The 14436-nt window shown below is 36.9% G+C and overlaps 1 protein-coding gene across 2 annotated transcripts in view; it reads left to right on the top strand.

The window, feature by feature from the left end:
* The window catches only part of HDAC9 (histone deacetylase 9), a 479837-nt gene that overhangs the window by 363310 nt on the left and 102091 nt on the right, over positions 1–14436 (top strand). For both annotated transcript variants that reach the window (XM_083825978.1, XM_083825977.1), the window contains 2 exons: positions 9790–9845; positions 10089–10176. In XM_083825978.1, the coding sequence (XP_083682104.1) occupies positions 9790–9845; positions 10089–10176 (144 nt within the window). The remainder of the gene's footprint in view (positions 1–9789; positions 9846–10088; positions 10177–14436) is intronic.

Genomic DNA, 14436 nt, shown 5'->3' with positions numbered 1-14436 from the left:
AACATGCTAGCAGAAGTTATGGAAATAAACCGATCCTGATATTTTTTGGCAGAAGCCTCGTATGTTTACTTTGTCACTGCATACAAACCTGGGTTTTGCTCAATGCTCTCATGTAGTAAATTGTATCAGGGGATTTTTTGCAGTGTATTCTGAGGCATTCTACATGGTGTTCACATGAGAATTTAGGTAGCTGTGAGGTTTTAGCCCTGTAGATCTGTATGTGTCAGTCTACATTTATGATGACTTTACATACTGCTTTTCCATCTTGCTGCCATTCTTCCTCTAGAAACACACATGTTGCACTGATCAGCTGTTTCTAGTACAGGGAAAATGCCAATTCTGTAGCATACTTGTGAAGATCTGAGAGGAAGTAAGTGAAGCTGACCACTTCCATGTGCATTCATTGAGCAAATATGCATGTGAAGTAACCATCTGGGGCCTGTACTGTGAGCCCTGAGTGGGAGGATTAAGCTGTGATGGGAATCTGGAAAGGTCTGCCCCAGCTTCAGAATCTTTGGATGACAAAAAAGGCCTTCCAGAATTGTGCATAAGCTATAACAGCTCTGCAGCATGTAAACAGCAAGATGAGAGCAAGTAGGGAAACATGCTGTAATTTTTCCCTGGCAGTTTATAGCTATGGATTGTTATCAGATGGTGTGCTGTCAGTTTGATGTCATCTTAAGAAAAATACTAAATTATGAGACAGGTCACACAGATTTGTTCTGAAATCCCACAGTTGCCTGAGAAGAGCTGCATGTCCTGCAGTTCACAGTGGCAGACTTAAAGTACAGAGCAGGGAATTCCCACAGAGCAGTGCTTCAGACTGCAGCAGAGGAGGCAGTGGATTATCTACCCAGTGCAATGGAGAAAGAGGCCCAGCATAGGTGCCTTCCTCTGAAACAGTTCTGGAGACATTAGGGTAACCTTAGAGTAAAACTTTCTAGCATAGACAATGTCCGAGACAAGAAGCCTCAGGAATGAGACATTGAAGCAATTTATTTAAGTGCTGTTCAGGTGTAAGAATTATCAAATTTGTCAGTGTAGTTGGGTGTAAGCTGCTCAAACATTTCTTACAGCTTGATGAATCAATGCATATATTTTTGTAAAGTCTAGCAAGGTTTTCCTAAAATAAAAATGAATATAATATTTTATTTTATGGGTATGTATGCGGTCAATTTAGAAAAACAAACAAACAAACCACCACAGGATTTACAGTACTGGAGACAAATGTCCTCTCTGCCTGGAGTACAGAAAGTAACATAGACTGTCCCATATTGACTGGCATCTGACATTTAAAGTCCATTTTAGGAAGGAAACAACTTTTCAATTTCCATGCTTACTCCAGTCTCTGCTGACATTGCTTGCATTAAGTGATAGTAGTAGCTCTATGCTATAAGTATGTGCTACTAAGAAGAGAGGTAAGGCTACAAAATCAATTGTGAGTCTACAGAACAATTGAGGGATTCACTGCACAGTCGGACATGAGTCAAAGTAGTACACAAGGCAAAAGGTTCTCTACTTAATTCTGAATTTCCTGAGTCTGCCAGTCCCATTTCACAGAGGTTTCTTCTCAGAACAGCAACATTTTGTTCATCTGATTTGGACAGCGTTCAAAAACTTACCCAGAGTTAGAGTTCTCTTCACCGTAGTTCAAACCCCTTGTGAGACATTAGGTTTCTTTGATCTCCCCGACTAATGGCAAAAGCATCAATATGACAGTGCTAAGGACGTAAAACAATAGGGTTTACTGAAATTCTGCTGCTGCTGTAAAAGTAAATTGGTTAGGGGAGGAGGCTGGTTGGTTTTGTTTATTTTTATTTATTTATTTATTTTAAATTAAGACAATACCTGCTCTGGGGAGACTTAATTCTGGATGTTTTTAATTTGATTATATCAGGTAGGTAAAATCATCCATTAAAATTAAGGATTTTTTGGGTTTGTTTAATAACATAATGAGCACTCACTGAGATCAATTTGATACTCCTTTGAGATAATTTTAATAGAGAATAAAGAATCACACCAGAGAAATATGTAGTATGATAAAAGTGATGTTTTACTGAGCCACATGCTATGCTTTTTCTTTTTTCATGAGTTTATTTGCATGTGTGATGAATGCCGTATCGACAATATTACCATATGATGAGATGAGCTTTGCACGAATGTTGCCCTTTTTCAAGCTTTTTATAAGTGAGGAAACCTGGTGATGGCTGATGAAGTATTTATGTTTTATGTAATCACTGTCACAGCTCTCCCATCTAGCTGTTTTTGCTTTATCTACCTTTGCTCCTTTCCCATTTCCCCAACGGATTTGTGTAGATGATTTTTGCTATTACGCTGGCTACCACCTTTAGTGGAGTGGAGCATGTGGGACTGTGTGACTGTAGTTCCAATGTAGACATTAGGTATACCTAATAAATAATTTCAATACATAAGACAAGTCTTATGATATATTTCTTGGGATTTGGGAAGTAATGCAGGTAGTGCCCTGCATATGATTTCTTGCACATGGTATGGCTTCTGAACTTGAAAAATATTTGTCTCTAGTCTCTAACTAAGGACAGTTACTTCATAAAGAGGGTTCTAAAGATCTCCATCTGCAGAGAGAGCGTTTATTCCCTTAAATAAAAGGATCTCCTTTCTCTCTTGCATGGTCACAAGAAAACAGAGATGTGCTAGAAAAGTAGAAGGAAATGGTGCATATGAAGGCTCAGGCTGTACAAACCTTCTGTAGGACATGAAGGCAGTGCTGTACTTCACTGTGTCCCAGTCACTGCTCCACAATAACGACGCAGATTTGAGGACCATGTGGTCTAATGGTTTGGCGGCACTGGGAGATGCCATCCTTCCCTGCCCTCCCTGGTTTTTTTTCAGGCCCCCTGGCCCTACTGCTTCCCGTACATCAGCTCTGATGCACACCTCACCTCACCTCACCTCACCTCACCTCACCTCACCTCACCTCACCTCACCTCACCTCACCTCACCTCACCTCACCTCACCTCACCTTCCTCCCTGTGTGCTACTTCACTCATAAGCATCTGTGCACAAAGAAACTCTCCCCTATCTTGTGCAGCAGGTGCTTCTAATACTAGTTCTAAGAAGTTGGAAGTGAAATAGCTGATTATATTAGTATGATAATTTTGTAATAATTGTACTTTGCTGTCTAATGTCATTCAAATTATTATTTGTTCTTATAATGGTTGTTTGATTGTGGGCTGTTCTGTGAATATTAAACACATCTTCTTTTTTGGTAACAAAATTTGCATTTCTCTGGCTGTCCCTTTATATCTTACAGTTGACCAGCAGAAAAGAAAAGATATCGGTGAAAAATGTAATTTAAAAAGTGTACGTCTAATAAGAACCACCCCATGCACTGGGAAATGAATTTCCATCAGAATGGGCAACTCAGTCCCAGAGCAGACTGTGGTACTAGTGAAAATCCAAAAGGAACATTTCTGAATTTTTTTTCTCCAGTTTCAGATGTTCCTATTCAGTACTACTACAAGCTGGAATTAATTATTTTAAATACAGTACCCATAATAAGGATTATTCTATAGTTTACTTTGAATATCCTTTAAATATGTCAACATTGGTGATGGCAACACTCTTTTCTGTGATAGAAACTCATTAAGTGCCATATAATTTTAATTTGACAAATTTGAAACAGAAAAGACCTACATAGTAAACTGTTAAGAGCTGGTAGATTTCATATGGTTATTCCTTATTTTTAAAAAAGTTTGAATGAATTAAGAAGCAATTTTGCAAAAAAGCACTCAAGAAAAAAGACATAAATTAAGAGAGATCTTGCATCTACTTCAGCTGAATCAAGAGAAGCATAAGTTTTTTCTCCTCCTTATCATGTGTGTGAATGTGTGCAAGTACAAGCACACACATGTGTAGAGTTGCCCTGTTGGTAGTCAGGGGTCATTTAACAGAATAAAAGCAGTTGAAATGAGTTTCCTCCGAACCAGAATCTGATACATTCCTGGAATGGTTCTTTCTGATATGTCAGGTTGAATCAATACCAAAATAAATCTCCTGCATTTGGTCATTGTTACTCTGCTGTCTTTGTGATTCCTGAATAACTTGAACCTGAAATTCTCATTCCAAATGTGCTTGGTTATTACTGATTTCAAGGTCTTTGTCGCACAAAGCTATGGAAGAATCATAAGGTAAATTGTATTAGTGTAGTGAATAAACAGGATTAGCTTAATTAATACCCCCCACCTTTTAATTTTCTAGTCCTAAAAGTATTCCATGTAAAAATCACTCGTTCCTTTTTTCCAGCTCTACCGCTTTTATTAGATCAAAAATTACAACGAACTGCCTTTCTATAGACATAACAAATGAAAAGGGCTGAGAAGTGTCTTCCTGGCCCTACAGTGTCCTTCCTCCAGTAATACTTCAGGCCAGCAAATTTCCATTCATGCTGGAACAATAGCAAACACCACATAACTCTTCTGGTTATGTAGGAAAATCTCCTTTCGTGGGAGTTGCCCTGTGCTCAGGTAGCTCCTAGACAGCTCTTATGCACATTCTGCCGTACCTTCGTTTCACAGAATCGCAGACTCACAGAACTGTAGGGGTTGGAAGGGACCTCAAGAGATCATCGGGTCAAATTTCTACCTCCTAGTCTCACCTTCTGCCCTATAACACTCTCCCTCTGCCTTACAAAAAATTCTAAGCAATGTGTAGCAGCTACAAAAGGGAAGCTTTTTTTTTCTTTTTTTTTTTTCTGCTACTCAGGCTCAGCATTTTTAACAATGTGTAGCGTGGAAGAACTGTCATAAATGAATGTTTATTTTACTAGTGTTAGAGATATGATTGATAACAACCATCAAAGTTACCAATACAGTTTTTTAGATAGTACTTTATATTCTTTGCTTTTACAAAGTTACCAAATTACAAAATTTTATATGGAACCATCTCTTAGATACTTTATCCCAGCAATTATGGTTATATTTATATCTGAATGACTATTATTATTTCATATAGTAGTACAACTTTAATTATATGTGTGGTATGCAACCTATCTCCATGACCACTCTGTTGTTAAAACTGTTTGTCTGCGTTTTTTCCCAATATAGTTGACACTAGTTGTGGCTAAAGAGGCTGTCGCAGTTGTATGTATGTTAGACAGCAAGCACCAACTTTTCATATATATATTCTCCAGTGCAATCCTTTTAGACCTGCAGGAAAGCAGACAGGGAACTCTCTGTTTCCATCACGGAGTTAAACATTTAACGTCCATTTTTGTGTTCTTGGCCTCTACTAGCTTCCTCTGCAAGACAAAATGGTATTCCCTCATGTCCATTACTGTTTTCTTGGCAAATCTACATGCTGCTAACACTGCTCTGCTAAATCATGGGTTCTTGTTCACTGCATTCGTAGACCCCCAGGGCCAGATACTGGCTCCTGCTCTGGCAGTATGAATAGCTTGTAAAATTTTCCCAAACCGGTACCTGAGGATTGCCTTGCTCTTACACCATTCTTATTCTTACCCTCCCTGCTGGATGGCATAGCTTGGGATCATGTTACAGCAGAAGTGACCTGGTAAGAATATGGTTATCTTCTTCAGGGTACCATTTCAAGGGATTTTTTTAGGCAGCTGAGGTTGAAAGCAGCCCTGATGTTTGTTATTGTAGGAGTTAACTGAGTCAGAGGTAGTAAGAAGGTTAAAGATGGCACTAAGGCCACTTCAGGGTTTGCATCCTGTCAGGTATACTCTATGGAGTACCTTTTAAATTTAAAGAAATACTATTCTATTTAACTTTATAATGACACCATTTCATATATATATATATATATATATATAAGCATAAAGAAGAATATCAATTCTGACAGGAGGAATGGCTACATTTCTGTATAATAACTAAAGCAGATTCAACAAAGAAATGAAGTATTAATTTCATTCGCTCCTGATTCTAATGCTTGTGCACGGTGAAGCAAAAAATAAAACCTTCCATTAAAAACGAGTGTCTATGAATGCCACGTAGGAGCGCTGCTGATTTTAAGACCTATGGGCTGTATTTGTTAAGGGATTTAGACATGTAGAAAGTAAGAGACAGGTGTAAGAGACACCTGATTTTGGATGATGTAGAGCTTCTAGTGTGGTTCTGACTTTGGTACCTTGTCTCCATATGAAATAAACAGAGGTTCCTGAGAAAGCTGTCCTTGGCAACATGTGTAGCTGCAATCAGCTAGCGCAAGGGACAGAGTCCTGCCAGGAACTTTGCTCATCACAAGGGATTACACCCACCTATTTTCCTGACAGTTTCTTTTCAAAGGTATGTAGTTATGAACTTCTAAGTAGAATCACAGAATCACAGAGTGGTTGAAGTTGGAAAGGACCTGTGGAGGTCATCTGGTCTAGAGTAGTTCCAGCCCAGCTCTCAGCATGCCTGGAATGCCCGATTGGCTGGGTTGCTTTAGGTCCACTTGGGATCTGGGCAGAGCAAGCTCCCATTGTCCAGATAGGGGAAGAGTGATTGACACCTTGCCATAGTCACCACGTGTTGCTCTAGGGAAAAAGTTCCTAGCTCTAGTTTTATCTCCTTTTGTCACAGAAATACCAGAGGAACTCTGCTGTATATGGTCAGTCCCTAGCCCTAGAGCAACCAACTGTGTTATTGTGTTGTTTTGAATGCTTGTCTTGGAAAGGTTCAGGCAGAGGTATAGTAGGTGCCCAAGCATGATGTGGCCCAATGTTCTGACCCAGCATGCTAAAGAAATAATCAATTGTATCACTAAATAAAATGAGGCCACAGTATGGGGATGTACACCTTTTCTCGTTGGAAGCCAAGAGTCTATCTCTCTGGAATCAGGAAAAACTGTGGAAAAAGTCTAACATTTTTTCTTAGTTTTTATTTAAGATCTAATGTATGTATAATTGTAATTATTTGTTTATTTATTTATTTATTTATACAATTTGTAAACTGAGTTTCGGCAGGTTTCCCTTTGTTCATTGTTCAAATATGTACAGATTTTAGAATATGACTATTCAGGCTTTACTCTTTATCCTCAAATTTTGCTAGAAGTAAGCATATAATGACACAGACATGAATCCTTTTTCTAATGTTCATGTCTGTCAGTCAGTTTAATGTTCTGTCTACATATAAAGGTGTCTGTATCCTAGTATAAATAAGGCTCTGTACAAAAATGCTTTGAATTTATGTGTGTTGGCTTCATTTTCAACATATTCCTCTGTGTTAGTCTTTCTATCTTTAAAGCAGATTTTTGCCTTTCTGTCTACTGTTCTGAGCTCACTGTCTGGTATTTAAATATTGCCTAACTAAATGAATTCATGTTCTCTTGTGCGAATACATGATGTGTTCGTGCAAATCTTGAAAGCAGAAGAAACAAAGTGTTTTATCAATTGCATGAAAGTTGCTGTTAATACTGTATGGTAACTAGTTTTCAGTGTTTGGTAGAATTTGATTACATTATATGCCTTATCAATATAATGTATCTAAAAAAAAATTTTTCTCATGTGTATACTGAACTTATTGCAATATTAAAACAACAACAACAACAAAAACAAAAACATAATAAATGGTCACAACACTAAAGTAAATGTTGTGCATGTAAGTAAATGCATGTTCATGGAGAACCGGAATAGCTTACTTAAGCTCTGATAGCAGAAAATAAGCCAGCTATAATTAAACAATACTTCCAAACAGTGTTGTCAAAATAAGGAAATAGAAGAGAGAAGCCTAAAGTGTAAATGTCATGTCAAAAAGAGCAGTGTCAATTTTTTTGTGTGTCTGTATTTTCCCCCATGAAATTCTCCCAGGTATAACAATCTTAATTATATTGATCTTTTGGGATTGCTGATAAAGTTAGACAATAATGATCTGTGAGATGAGGGGCAGCTGTAATTCTTGCTTGTATTTTTTTCCAAATTCTTACAAATATAGAGAGAACAAAGTACAGGTAGCATAGAGCTCTTTCCAGTAATGCCCTCTTCTCTGAGTGTTCTTTCACTTATTCATCTGTACATTCCTCAGCATACACGTACTTTATTTTTCATAAATGCTAGAAGAGAATTCTTTACAGAATTCTTCTCTAAGTCATATTTTATGTAAAAAGCAACTAAGGAGGATCAGCGTTTTAGCTGAGCGTAAAGCTGGTTTGATTCTGAAGACTAGTGCAAGCCACAATGCCTTTTTTACTGATGCTGTGTTTGATCTATAAACAATTTATATTTCACCTTAAGGAATGCTTGCCTAAATTTTAACATATATTTTTGTTCTGTCTTTAGTTTCTTTGGCTTTTATTTTCCTGAAGTGTGGACATTTAATACAAAATAAGGCATGATGTCCACCCCCTTCAACATTCTTTCAATGGTGGCCAGAGAAACCACTCTTTAGAGATGTACTCCATTTACATTATAGTTTTACTGTAGCCTGATAGAAGTTTTGCCAGGCTGCACAAAAATTTGCCACTGGCTGCTTTGATTATGTTCAGCATCAGATGTTATAAGATAGCCTAGTAGTAACTGCTTATAAAGTAATGCCAGTGAAACAACATAGGCAGATAATTGTGCAAGTGCACACAGTAACACCTGTGTGAATAAAAGATTAGCCATTATCATGTTCATTTCATATGAGTAAAGACTGAAACATTGACATTTAACTAGCTTAAGTATATCTAACTGGTCTATTGTAATTATTAATTATTGAAACATAGAGATATTCCATCCTTGTTTCTGTTTCTTCCCCTCTGAAAATACGGTGCTCAGTCTTGTAGCCCTGCACATACACATGGCATTTGTGTGAGATTGCTTCAAAATACAAGTTTGGCTCATAAAATCATCACAGATTATAACTTCTTATTTTGATGTATGTGGTATTTGTCATGGACTTGACATGAATAGAAGAATTAGCTGAATAGAAGAGATTAACAGTCTTGAGTAGTTGAAATAAAGAGTAAATTTGATGAAGTAATGTTGTTACTTCTGAATCTGACTTTTTAAAGAGAAATTTGATAATACACACCTTATTATGCACTGCTTCCTGAATATATAATCTAACTTTCTGAACAGAAAATATATTTCTACATTTGCCCCTTACCTTACCCCACCATGAAGTGGGAAGACTTCATTTTTCTTTTATCTCCAGTGGCAAAAAATTCCTTGATCATCACTGATCCTACTGCTGTCTTTTATAAACATTTCTATACAATTTCAGAACGTGTGTTAGAAATTGACTTTAGGGAATGTATTAAGCTTGTGAGACTGGCAGGTTCCCAAGTTTAATTCATAGTCTGCAGAAATATGGGATATTCATTGCCGTTCTTTTTCTACTGTTAGGATTTGTATGTGTGTGTGTGTCTGAATTTATCATTTAGTTCATACAGAAAGTAGGGTCAACACTGAGTAATTGTTTAAAATTTACACCTCAAGCTGCTTTTAGTTTGAATTTTCTCAGTCTCAAACAATGTAAGGTTACATGAACTTAGATCAAGAATGGGTTGGTCCTCTCTGCTCCCATTTAAATATGAATTCTTGACTTCAGAGTTGACAACAACAGCTTTCTCATCCTGTCTTTTCCTCCTGTTCAGGTTGTGTTGTGTGTGTGCGTGTGTATGTATGCGCATGTGCATATTTATATAAGCTTATATACCACTGTTCTCAAATATATTATTTCTGGCAATACTATGAAAGGGTGATTGGACAGAAAAAGTGCTTAAGAGTCTCAAATATATTTCAATCCAGTCTGCCTGCTGCTCTGTTTTGCACTGAGTCAAGTATTTTTTTAAGCTGATAATTGAAAACCTATCTTGTTCTTACAGAATGGTTTTGCTGTTGTAAGGCCCCCAGGCCATCATGCTGAAGAATCAACAGCCATGTAAGTACCAGGGAATATTGCCCATCTTGGAGCACTAAGGTTACTGGCAATCACCTGTGTTGTGCATGTCTCTGAAGAACTGTAATTGTTAGCAGATGACTGAAAAGGCTTTCTAGGTACTCCCAGAAGCAGATTTATGGCCTCAGAGATCATATAGCATTTTTTTTAAATGCTCTGAACATTATTTATAGCTGTTTTCCTGACTGATTTGCTTTCTTATTTCTGTTCTTCCCTATTCCACAGGGGATTCTGCTTTTTTAATTCGATTGCAATTACTGCCAAATACTTGAGAGACAAGCTGAATATAGGGAAGATATTGATTGTAGATCTGGTATGTATTCTTGGCAAGCATCGCACTTTCAGTGCATCTAGATAAAAGATAATGAATTTGTATTTATATGTCAGACCTTCCTGCTTTTAATACCTACAAGTAATAAAGGTGTGCATTTCCTCTGATTTTGGGAACTCATTAAAGCCAGGATGGCAGTACTGAAGCCATAAACATCTATGTTTCACTTTAATGGTGTTAACTGCAATTTAATGAGAAGAAGGCACAGATCAGGGCAACTTTTATGGTCCTTAAATGAATTGATACTTCCACCGTTAAAATAACCCTACAGAACCCAAGTTTACCTTTCCCTACAGAATACAAACTTTAAATAGTCAGATGTGCTTTAAAGAATGTTGTTGCTTTGGTAACCAAATTGGCCACTTCCCCCAGCTAGCAGTGATTCGACTTGTTGTGTAACTTCAATATTATTAAACAAATCAACAGGTCATTCCCTCTAAGAAGTTTTCAATTCATGTATGCCAGCTTTTGATGGTTCCCTGAAGGAAAGCTACATGATTAAAAATCCACTTCATTGGATTAGTCTTGTATTCTAATAGAAGGCATTCTTACACAATGCTTAACAGTTTTAACAAATGGATTATTTAAATGCAGATGACATTTGGCATGTTGTCTATATTATTTTCATGAATAATGAATTGGAGCTCTGCCTTGCACTTAAAGGATCAGCCCAATGTACAGCCCAAGGAAAGTTGAATGCTGATTTATGAGCACCATTTTTGTTTTCTTACAGTTCATGAGGAGGTGTAATAGGGTGTCTGACAAAGCATAGACAGGAAATGAACCCTGGCATCAAAACCTAACCTGTTACATCTGCACTTAATTAATTTTTGCAGGTGATAAAAGATTTAAAGACAAAATATGTTAAAGGGTTTTTGAAGTGCAGAGCTTAATAGTCTAAATCTTGTTCATATCTGCACTCATAATTAAATCTTATTGTGAAGTCATGGCCTTACCATCTAGCACTTTTGTTCAGTTAAACATGCATACTGGTTGTTGAAGAGAAGCAGAGAAAGGGCGAGTGTGGGAGAAGGAATGGCAGAGGAAAAATGAGTGGTAGAATAAGTATATGGGCAGGACAGATATTCTTAGGTTGTTTTTTACAAACATTTCTCAGAGTGTTCTACTATCACTTAGGGTCACAATTAAAAACTGCAAGAAACCAGTACTTGCGAAAAAAAAATCACTTCCACTGTTTTTGTAGCCATTTGCTGACTTGAATCTTACACTTCATTGAGTTTTACTGCTGTAAATGCTAGCCAAAAGTGAACTCTATGTTTATTCTTGTTTTTGAATAAAAAAAAAATATTCAGAGTTTTTTGTGAATGTTTCTAAGTCTTTTTTACTACAAGTGTTACATTCACTTAGTCAAGAATAGAAATCACTTCCATTTCACCTACACAACCAATAAGTACTCAGGAATTCAACACTGATTTTGCAAGGCAAGTTTAAATGTGCAAATCATTACCTGTGGAAATGATAACCTGTGAGGCTGCCTATGCTTACCCAGGAAAGTAGATAGGGAATGCTCAGCCTCTTTCTGATTCTGTTCCATTGGCCAGAATAACTCCACTGGTGAAAAGAGAGAAGTATATGGCTGATAAAGATTACTTCATTCCTGGAGCAATTGCAGTCCAGTCCCTAGCCTGCTCCGTGGTCAGTGCAATAATGCACAAAAAGTCATATGGAAAATTTCTTATATATAGGCAAACTGTGGATAATTCTCAATCCAGACTAAATGAATGAATAAATTAGTATTTATGTCTCTATGTCCACCAACAGATTTTTGAGCGTCTGAAATAAATAATGGAATTACAGATGTTAGACTTGGAATTAACCTTTAAGATTATATTTTGATAGTTACTAGCACAGCAGGACCCCATGCTGGTTGGCAGCTATACATGTTACTACTATGTTAATGTTAAATGTAATGTTCAATCCCATGCATTAAACTGTATTCTAATTACAAATGAAGTGTAGTCTTTGTAGCTGCTGTGTTCATATAAATTCTTAACTTTTTAATTTTTAATCTTTCCTTCTTTTTTTTTTCTACACAAAAATAAAAGATCTCTCTGTCAGCTTTTCTTTCCTCATTCTACCTTTGAATAAATCTCAGTTTTTGAACGGACTTATGTATCCTGAATACATTTGATGTATTAAGGGCAGAATCTAAACACATTTCCCACATGGTAACATCCACAGTCTTAAACAGCACATTCCTTTGTCTAAACAGAGAAGTTATTGCTCTTCAAAATAGAGTAACCTTTGGTGGAATTAAAGTGTAGACAAGAAAACTAGCTTTGAGATGCAAATAATTAAGAAAAAAAAAAAAGAGAGAGTTCTCTTGTCATTTCATGGAATCACAGAATCATTTAGTTTGGAAGAGACCTCCAAAATCACCTAGTCCAACCTCTGACCTAATACCAACAAGTTCTCCACTAAACTAATTTGTTTTCTAGTCATTTGAAAACTGTTATAGCAAGAATATATCTATAACCCCAAATAAGCTAGGAAAATAAAGACTATTTAAAATCACAAAGTGAAGTACTCTTACATTTTTTAAACATGGTGCTTACAGATGTATCTATATGGCCAACATTGTTCCTCAGATTCTTGTTGCGTTCCTGGTCCCAAGGTTATCCATACCTGCAAATATGCTAGCAGGATCTGGGTCTGTTTTGAAGTAAACCAATTAATTCTGTCCCAGAAGAAAACTGGATGTTGTTCTGGGATTAGGCTGCATGCCAGCTTTGACTCCATTTGCCAGTCAAAACCTAATAATACTATGCTGGCTGCCTTCAAACCTCCAACACCCTCACACCAGTGTGTGCTACCTTGCACCCCCAATGTGTTACATTTAACCTTGCCATTACACAGTTTGGCTGTGACTTAATCCTTGTGTTACTTCAAGGACTTTCAACTGAGGAAAAAAAAAAAGGTAACTGTTATAATATTACCCCATATAAGTCCCAGAGGGGTCCAAGTCAAGCACGATGCAGTACAGATGAGACTTGGTCAATGTAGAGAGTCATGAAAAATGTTAGAGAGAATCATGGGCTACATCAGCTGGCAAAGAACGCATGCAGTGGGCACTGCTTGCTGTGCTGTCGGCAGCATACACCTAACTTGAATCTTCCTGGAGTATAGGCATTTTGAAGAAAATGTGACCATTGTTTTCTCTGATACTAAATTCAGTTCAAACCTCATAGTGTTTGTAAAATAAATAGTCTGGGTGATAATGTCACCATTTAGTGTACTTTGTCCTTTTGAATTCTGTCTTTAAGTCAGAAATTTTAAAGGGATCAGCTAAATGAGGAGAATCAACAATATCTATAACTTTTCAGCTTCTTACAAATCCCAGTGGAAAAACATACAATAAAGGCTCAATTTTCCTTTACAAAAAGGCAAGTGGATTTTCCATTTTCACTTGTAAAATTTCATGTGTGCCTAACTACATATTACAATAGTAGAACTGTGAAAACGAAAATAAAAAATATGAAAAGCCCATATTATCAGCCTTTATTATACAGATATACTGCCAGCATTTATTTTCCAATATTTTACTTAATGACAGAATTTCTTTTCACTGGTGTTATATAATATTTGAAATATGGAGAATGGCCAAGGTCACTCCTTGATTGTTGAAGGCACCATCCTATCTGCCAGATGATTTAATAGCTAATGAGATCATATTCCTCTGTCTTCAACTGTTGCCGTCATGATTTTGCAAAAATGAAGTATGAAGTCCTTTCCGCATCTGGCATCTCTTTTGATGTGGATCTAACTGCTGAGGGACTGCTAACTGAACTGAATGTTTCAAGAAAGCCAATTTACTCAGCTGGTCACAGAGCCTTTGACCTCAATAGTGGAACTTGGCAAATCAATGAATACACTTATGTTTAGTGTTCTGTCAAGAATTGTGAAAAAGCTCTGTAAACCATAGATCCTTCTGCAAAATACTAGTTTGTAGTTTAAACATTAGTCTTTCTTCAGAGGCCAATGAGGCTAGTTAATTAAGCCTGAGGGGTTATGAACTGTTGGCAGTTAATAAGTCATAAAATTCCTCCATAAAACAGGATGCTAGATTCCATCACTGAGGCAAGGAGTACAAAGAGCTGGTGTATAAATATCTAATTGTACAAAAGGACTGGGATTTCTCAATGACTGCTCATCTGGAGTCTCCAGGGCACGCTCGCTATGGTTTCCTGATTTTTAGAAGCCAGTTTAAAAAATGAGTGCATT

This window comes from Anser anser, assembly GCF_964211835.1.
Source record: "Anser anser genome assembly, chromosome: 2".
Classification (NCBI taxonomy): domain Eukaryota; kingdom Metazoa; phylum Chordata; class Aves; order Anseriformes; family Anatidae; genus Anser; species Anser anser.
The sequence above is the reverse complement of the archived record's forward strand: the minus strand, read 5'-3'. Positions and strand labels throughout refer to the sequence as shown.